Below are 9,364 nucleotides of genomic sequence, written 5' to 3' on the forward strand. Positions count from 1 at the left end.
GATTCTGTGACTGGAGTGGTGGGAATGAGCGTGTTTGAGACAGCAAGGTTGGCACAGGATAGAACGGAGTTTAGGGCTCTTGTACATAGGGTCGCTATGAGTCACAAGCGACTTGATGGCACATAACAACAAAAACAAATTAATTGTCTTACTAGGAATCACTAAGAAAAGTGGTCAATCAGGGAAATGCCAGCCCAAGAATCAAAAATGGAAGAGTAGGTGTCATTGTTAAAGTTACTGGAGACAACCTGCTCTTCAATAAATCATCACACTCAGCTAATCAGAGAGGTAAACTAAAGGTAAAAAAGCTATTAAACAATTTGAGACAGGTGTTAAAATGGAAAACTTATTTAGTTCAACAATATCAAGATTCAATTTCTAACATTCACTCTACTCATATGTTGTAATTACACTTCATCCTATCATTGTGTAATGGGGCAGGAGAAAAGTGAATCAATCTTCTCCATATTGATACATCTATCTTTTCATCAACCAATGAGTCATCAATAACTTGACAGCATTTAACAACAACAACAACAACAACAACAACTATATGTAAAGCACAAAGTCATTCAAATTAAAAATTGAAAAGCAAATATTTACTTAGCTTCTCTTCAGGGAAGTGAATGAAAATTACCTGTTTCTAAGTACTCATAGAACAGACAAAGGTTGTCAAAGGATTCCAGGTCATGATCCTGCTCCCATCGACTATATAATTTCTCAGAGTTGGTCCGAGTTTTTCGACGTCTCCACCAATTCAAAATAAGGCTGTTGGAAGTAAAAGAAATAAGTATGTGTCAATTTAGAGACTAAGGTCCACTTGATCCAGGCCATGGTCTTTGCAAATATCAGAGAGCTGGACAATGACTAAGCGCAATGGAAGAAAAATAGATACCTTTGAGTGCTGATAAAAACATTGAACATACCATGGACTGCCAATAGAACTAACAGGTCTGCCCCGGAGAGGGTCAAACCAAGTTTCTTCTTGGAGGCAAGGATTTTGGAGCTCTAACTGACATACTTTCAGCACGGTGCTAGGAGGAACCAGTCCTTGGAGGACACCATGCTTGGAAGGGTGGATGGACAATGCAGGAGAGGGAGACCCTGATTGAGATAAATTTACATAGTAACTGATGTAATGAGGGTAGGTATGTTGGAGGCAGTGAGACTGACTCAGGATAGGGCAGGGTTCAGAACAATCAAACTCAAGGTCGCTATGAATACCAGTCGACTCAAAAACACATAATAACAACAATATAAAATAGAATTAGAGAAAGCTGTGCTGCAATGCTGAAAACACACAGTTCAAATCTATCACCTGCTCTGTGGGAAAAAGATGGACAATCTCCTCTCATGAGATTTGCTGCCTCTGAAAATCCACTGGAAGGTCAGTTAAGAGTCAGTTCTGACTCAAAGGTACTCAACAATAAACAACAACAAAATATTTAATAACTGTAATCAGAGAAGTTAACTGACAATTTTAATGACGCCAATTCAAAGTTTATGTTATGACTGATTTTTAGTTCTATAATTTTCAATTACTATGCATCAGAGACCTGGACAATGAATAAAGATGGCAAAATCCCTAACTTTGAGTTGTAGTGTTAGAGAAGAATACTGACTATCCTATGGCTTATCAAAGAACAAACAGACATGTCTTAGCAAAAGTGCAGTCAGAGTTCTCCTTAGAGGCGAGGACGGTAAAGCCTCAGCTCACATACTTCAAGAATGTAGTTAGGAGGAGCTAGTGGAGACCAAGTGGAGACCAGTGAAAAAGAAGACCTTCCACCAGATCGACTGACCTAGTGACTGCACTAAAGGGCTCACGAACGTCAGAGAGGATAGAGATGACAGGATAGGGCAGGGTTCACAGGGTCTCCATAGGTCATACTCAACAGCCCCTAACAACAACATGTAGATGGAATACCCTTGAAAGTGAGAAAGCTAAGAGTTCATAACACATACTTTAAACACGTAATCTTGAGGTGCCAGTCCCTGGAGAAGGATATAAAACTTGCTAAATGAAAGCATCAACAAAAAGAAGAATTTCACTGTGCTATCTTAACATAGTGGTGCTACTGGGCTCAAACATAGTATTAATTGTGGAAGACAAAGCAATGATGTCTTCTGTTATATCAATGGCACCCAAAAACAGCACTGAAGCAAAATCTAACATCCTCTTTACGGCACATACTGTAGTCAAATATTCTTTATTAGGATAGTTAATAAAATAATACCATTTCCCCAACAGAAATATATTTACTCAGAGCGTTCTACTTATGGGAGTCGGAGGTCACTGTTGGAAGTAATTTTTTCCTATATTAAGTTTACTGAGCTCTGGTAGCCTACTAGTAAGAATCTATGCTGCAATTCCAAAGTTAATGCAGTTTGAATCTACCAGGTGCTCTGTGGGTAAAAGGATGGGCAATCTCCTTTCGTGTGATTAACTGCCTCTGAAAACCTGCTGAAAGGTCAGCTGTAAGTAAGTTGAGGTTTAATAGTACTTAGAAAAGAGAATAAATTTGAGCTCTAAAAGAAAATGGTTGTATTACACCTCAACATATATAAAATCCTCACAACTGGATCAAAAAACAACATTTTGTTGTTTGTTGTTTATTTGTTTAGAAAAGCATCACATTGTGAATAATTTTGCTTAACCTGGATCCATAATCAACTCCTGTGGAAGAAACAATCAAATGCATTATTTCACCGGGAAAAGTCTATATTACTTTCATGCATCCCTAATTACTGATTGAAAGTAAAGCTTTTTTTTAGGGGGGTGTGCTTAATCATTTGCTCCAAAAGCACCATGCTAACCAAGGACATTTATCTCCATCCAGATGAAATCTATCCTGATTATTTAATACCAAACAAAAAAAATCCTAATTGATACATACGGATAAACAGCTTCTTTGATGTTTCCAAACAGCTGCTTCCCAAACATTATGATGGTCAATTGAGTTGTCAGTTCTATTAGGCACCCTGCAGGGTCACACTACAGAAGCAAGAGGGAAGGGAGAGAAGTGACGATGAAAGAGAAACATTAACAACCACTAAGAGAAACCTCAGTCTATTGGTTAGAATCTCAAAACTTTGCTCGAAAAGGATATTTAAAAGAATTTAGCCTACTAAGTGCAAATATGATCATGGATCAGTGCCAGGCCTACTGGGAAATATGCTAATATAGATTTCTGGGTCTTATACTTAAGAATAAAAAAACTGATCTTCATATCTTTGTTTAGTTTGAGGATTGTTATTTTTTCTATGTGATTTACATACACAGCCAAATTTGGAAACCATTGATCTGGCTCAACAAACCCCTCATAACAAAGCCCACTCTGTATAGTTCCCCAACATGCCTTTGTAGGAATTTTTCCAAGACAAAGATACTCATCCTACTTCACAACTCATGTTTTACAGCTACATGGCAGGCACGATATAACATCTGGCTCAGACGCCAAATCTACCAAACCACAACATTCCAAGGTGGTAAAGAATTGCACTGTCAACGCAAAGGTGCACAGTTTGAATCCACCAGCTTCCCCATGGAAGAAAGAAGAGCAACTCCTCCCATGCGATTTGCAGCCTCTGAAAATCTGTTGGAGGGTCAGCTATGGGTCGCCTGTGACTCAACAGGATACAACAAAAAGCTCTGTGCAGACTTCTTCTGGATCTTGTTAACATGTGGGACATGGCTGGGTACAGGGAAGCTAGTTAGTCAACATTTAGTTATTGAAGCCACAAAGGCTAGTAGCAATCATGAGACTTCTTACCTCTTCACTTCTCCAAATGTTAAACATGTATGTGTATTTTCCAGGATAGCCCACGAGCTTCCCTTTAAAGAAAGCCACATAGAAGATGGAGGAATAGTAGTTTACAAACTGAAATAGGAACATTTTCAAGGTAAGACTGCTTTCATATTCCTGATAAGTTCGAGGGATTTCTGGTAAAAAAGAAAAAAAACTGTTTAATGTTATTTGTTTTTTTTTTACTTTTTCTCCCTGGAGCAAGTGAGTATTTTATTCTACGTTCTGAATGTTCCCCACACTGGATACAGTTCACAAATATTAAACAGCTATGGACTTATGCTAGACTTTCACTAGACACTTTGCCTTAAATTAATTATTGGCAAAGCACAGGAAAGAAACATTATTTAGAGGGGTAAAGTACTTGCCTGAGTTTGGAAATTTAGGAAAGTGAATTCAATTTCATGTAGGGTGAAAAGGGCTACTTTCAACTCAATAAACTATGTGGTCACCTGCAAATAGGTAAAATACTTCTTTGTTGTGCTTTCCATTCAGTTTAAACAAATAAAGCCCATGCATTTTCCTCTCATGTGTAACTAGACTAATATCGAAAAGAGTGTAATGTCAAATGGTGACAGTAATTTTACACATCTTCCCTTTATTTAAAATGTATGATCATGATCCATTATGTAAAGAATTCCAGAGAAAAGGAAATACAGTTAGTCTTTGCAACACAATATAGAATCTTAAGATATAAAGGACTAAGGGATTGTAGGTTGTGAGCTGATAATCTCCCCAGGGTATCCAAGCTAATCCAAGGCATCTGCAGAAATACAGAACCCATAAACAATAGTCTCCTAAAGACAGCCAGAAGCATTCTGCTGGCACCGTGGTTTAGTGCTCAGCTGCGAATGAAAGACTGGTGATTTGAACTCACCAACAGCCCGACAGGAGAACACAGAAAGATTTACAGCTTTGAAAGCCCTATTCTGACAATGCTGTTTTGCCTTATAATGTCATTTTGTGATACTAGATTCTTGGTGCTTTTTCATTTGTTTGTTTCTTCAGACTGAGAAACCAAAGAGAAGTCCTCCTTTTTGAAGTGCAATTTAGTTGTTATTTCTATATAACGTCTAATGTGATCCCAAGTGATTGTTCTCATTTAAGAAATTTGTCACGTTTTTGAACACATTTTATCTGCTATGATGTTTTTTCTGTGCTAGCAGAAAAAAGGATATAATCTTGAAATAGAACAAAAACAAATTCCAAGACAGCATTTAAAGAGATTTCCTTCTTAGTGTTCCCTCAAGTACTGAGTAAATAAAATGCTCTTTATTGTTGCCATGGGAGACAATGCCAGTGTGCACATTTGAAGGGGGACAGGACCATGGGCTCTGGGAGACAGCACTCAGAGCAGGCTGATGTTCCAAGAGGAGTCGCTAATTCTGTTTCCCACGTGCTAGTGAAAAGACCAGAAGCAACTGTGGTCAGTGCTCTAACTTTCTGACTGAATCAACGACTTCTTCTATGAGTCTCCTCATTTCCCCGCCTGGTTTAGGAGATATTTTACTGTATAAAAATAATCCAGTTTCTAAGAGCTGGCAACTTAATTGACTTGTTTGAAAAGAGCTGATTATATTGTCATGAAATTTTTTTTCAGGAAATTTCCAAAATTAAATAAATTTTCTAAGGTATTTAAAGCACATAAACTAAATAAATACATGATTATTATGAGAAAAATGAGGATCTTAGCCGAGGATTCAATTCTACCAAAGGAAGATTAACCTAACAAAACTGAGAAAAAGATATACAGAGTCCTAATACTTTTTATTTTTTTCTTCCCACTTTCATGATACGGAAGCAGAATGATTTACTAGGACATGGGATACATACAAAGCAAAAATACCTTAAAATATGCCCTTTGAAAATATATTCCCTGAGAGATGATTTCACATGGGTATGGAACACGAGGAGAAATAATACTTCAGAGTTGCCATGGTGAAGTGACCAGTATAGAAGAACACTACTATGGCAGGACAAATCACCACAAATCTGGCAGCTTACAACAACACAAACTTATTTTCTCACATCTCAGGGCCATGCTTCCTACAAAGCTCTAGGGGAAGAGTGCATTTCATGCTTCTCGCATCGTTTCTGATGGATGTCGGCAATCCTTGGCTGGAGGGTAAGTATCGTCATGTACATTTTTTATACTGTAATTACATGGTCTCCCTCCTTTTGTGTCTGCCTCTGTATACAAATAATCTCTCCTTTTACACTAATCACTCTGATCCAGTGTCACTTCACCCTAATTTAATTACAATTACAAAAATCCCATTTTCAAAACAAAAAGTCACAGTTGTAAGCACCAGGTATTAACATCTGAAAACTTCTTTTAAAGGTGATACAATAAAATCCACTATAGCCAGCTTACCCATTTTTGTGATCCAGGCAGATATCTTTTCATAAAAGAAATTCAAGATTAAGATGACAATAAAGTTCAAGCATGATCCTGTGAGTGATGTGGTCAGCTGAGGAGTAAGGATACTTCGGACAGGCTCTAAAGTTTTTTCAGATTCCATTAGGGTAGCAAATGTAGCATAGACCGACAGGCGGTACACAATCACAGCTACCATACAGGCGACAACAAGAGACATCTGAGGAAGGGAAATGAGTGTTTATGTTGGTCCTCGGACTTCTGTGATGATTATCTATCGGAAACGTTACATGCTACGGTCTTCATCCCATAATAAACTTAGCAAAGCAAATCATGTCAGTATCTGTCACCACTGCTGAGAGGAACTAGCCACTGGCAATGTACCAGGATTAGAGATGAGGTAATATCGTTATAAAGGGCTTAAGTTTAAAATAGAAAACTATTCATTTCTAATGATTTGATTTTTATTTAGATCCACAATCAATGCCCAGGGTATCAGCAGTGAAAAAAAAAATCAAAAGGCATGATGCATTGGGCAAATCTGTTTTTAAAGATTAGGGTGCACCTAACCTAAGCCATGGCATTTTCAACTGCTTCATATTCCTGTGAATGCTGGAAAATAATTAAGAACTGATGCCTTTGAAATGTGGTATTGGTGCAGAGTATTGAATACACCACGACTGTCAAAAGAATAAACAAATTGGTCTTGGAGGAAATGCAACCAGGGTGAACTGTAGAGTCAAGGATGACCCAGTGATTGCAAAAATGGGCATGAGCCTGGTGGAGACTGTGAGGATGGTACAGGATCAAGAAAAGTGCCAGTTCAGTCTGCTGTTCATAGAGCTTCTATAAGTAAGAACAGACTCACGGGCACCTACCACCGTGACCACCACTAGACACATCTTTCATTAGGGCTTGGTGAACTGTGTGAAGGCAGAGGCCACATGCTGCCTGTGACCTGGTTTTGTGTGACCTGTTAGTTAAGGATACATTTTCAGTGTTGTAAAGAAGAATATGTGCCACAAATGATAAAAGGTCCACAAATGCTAAAATACATCTGACCATTTACACAAACGATTTGTACGTTTCTGAACTAGGTTAAAGTTAAACAAATCACGTCAAGATGACTCATTTTTCAAGAATTATAAATTTTAAAAGGATATTTCACATATTCTGAAAATAGTGCCTTAAGTGGTTTGATATGGCTGGGAGTTCAGGTATATATATGTATAGCCTCCACAAAAATTATGTACATTTCCCATTTTGCAAAACCTGGAAAACCTAGGGAAGGTCAATCATTGATATACTCTAAATCAATGCCCGGAGAATTTTATTCTGAAGCTGAGACAGTGACTGTGACTTAGTAAGTAGAAGAAAACCAAAACAGACTAATCAGACCACAGTTTAGGATGCTTTCCAAGGAGTATTCCAGATTGATGACTTCTCCCCTATCATTTTTACCATCGATATTTCTTCAATAATTGTTATATCAATTAAAAAACAAATGTCTAAAATAGCAAATAAAAAAGTCATAATTTATCAAGCAATATTAAAATGCAAAATTATGGAAGAATATGGAGTAATGAGATAATGCTCTAGCTTACAATTGCTAACAAATTCCAGTTCACTCTACTAACCATTCCTAGGTAACACTGCACCTCTTATTAAAATTACAAGCCAACTATTAGAGGGCACACATGTGGAAAGAGGGAGTTAGGAAACAGATTATGGTGACAGAGGAATCTACTCATTAAAGACACAGAGAAAACTTGACTCTTTAGCAATGTTGTTGCTGTTATGTACTGTTGGCACCGATCCATAGCTGACCCTCCAGAACTATGCTAATTATGTTCTTTTACTTTTAAAAAGAAACTTTATAGAATAAATTGAACCAAAGAATGAACCTCAATAATACAGACTGCTTCATTTTTGCAGTTGTTTAGCATGGAGATAAAGATAAATTAATGGTGAAAACCTAACTAAAGTCCTGCAGTCAATGTAGGTTTGTTAATGTGTTCTAGTTTCAGGTTAGGAAATGATGACAGGAAGACTGTTGTTGTTAAGTCTCATTGAGTCAGATATGACCTATAGTGATCCTATGAACAACAGATCTGAACCCTGCCCTATCCTGTGTCACCCTTATCGCTTCTGATCCCATAGCTACAGCCACTGTATCAATTCATACTCTTGAGGGTCTTCCTCTCTTTCGCCGACCCTCCACCTTCCCAAACATGGTATAATTTTCCAAAGAATGGCCTCTCCTAATAACATGCACAAAGTATGTGAGATGAAGTTTCATTATCCTTGTCTCTAATGAACACTCTGGAAATACTTTCTCCAAGATGTATGTGTTTGTTCTTTTGGAATTTCCTGGGGTTATTCAGTCCTCTTCCCCAACACCACAAATCAAATGCTTCAATCTTCTTCTGTCAGCATTATTCACTGTACAGCTCCCATATGCAAGGCAGGTAACTGAAAAGACTATGGCTTGAATCAGGCACACTATACTTTTTAAGCTGACATCATTACTTTTGGGGAGGTCCCTGACAGCAGACTTTGCCAATACAACATGTCTTCTGATTTTTTGACTGCTGGTACTAAATGTGTTGACTGTGGATCCAAGCAAGATAAAAACCTTGACAACTTGAATCTTTTCTCCATCTTTCATGATGTTGCCTATTGGCCCCGTGGTGAGGATCTTGGTTTTATTGATGTTGAGATGTAATCCACATTGTAGGATTAGAAAGGGGGGGAAATGGGCTTGTTTTTTTTCTTTTTCAAACCTCTCTCTGCTCCTTTCACCTTTTCCCAAGGCTCAATTTAGGTGAATCTATGTTGTTAATTTATATAAAAAGTATAAGCAGGGAAAATGGACTGAGAAAAATCAGGATGAATCATTGGTGAGAGCAAATGGTTAAATTAATCAAATATGAAAATATGTTAAAAAGACAATCAAGGCTTTTAAGTAAATATTTACCCAAAATGTCACAGTGGCTCCTGAGAGAAGGTACCATGGGATACGACTATACAGAGGCATGTGGGGTTCCATTTCCTGTAATTTTGAAGAAACCAGAAAAATTTAAAAATCTACCATCAATATTGGGCTCCCTGTAGTAATTGAGGAGACGGGGAAAGAAAAATAATAGACAATCATGAAAATAAATTTAAAATTTAAAAAAAA

The 9,364-nt window shown here is 37.5% G+C and overlaps 1 protein-coding gene across 1 annotated transcript in view; it reads right to left on the reverse strand.

Moving 5' to 3' along the window:
• The window catches only part of ANO5 (anoctamin 5), a 97,777-nt gene that overhangs the window by 18,519 nt on the left and 69,894 nt on the right, over window positions 1–9,364 (reverse strand). The window contains exons 13-17 of the mRNA XM_006892058.1: window positions 9,161–9,235; window positions 6,181–6,403; window positions 3,774–3,943; window positions 2,898–2,995; window positions 638–768 (exon numbers count right to left, since the gene is read on the reverse strand). Coding sequence (XP_006892120.1) covers window positions 638–768; window positions 2,898–2,995; window positions 3,774–3,943; window positions 6,181–6,403; window positions 9,161–9,235 — 697 coding nt within the window. The remainder of the gene's footprint in view (window positions 1–637; window positions 769–2,897; window positions 2,996–3,773; window positions 3,944–6,180; window positions 6,404–9,160; window positions 9,236–9,364) is intronic.

This window comes from Elephantulus edwardii, unplaced genomic scaffold, assembly GCF_000299155.1.
Source record: "Elephantulus edwardii isolate Elephantulus edwardi_28Jun2011 unplaced genomic scaffold, EleEdw1.0 scaffold00109, whole genome shotgun sequence".
Taxonomy (NCBI): Eukaryota; Metazoa; Chordata; class Mammalia; order Macroscelidea; family Macroscelididae; genus Elephantulus; species Elephantulus edwardii.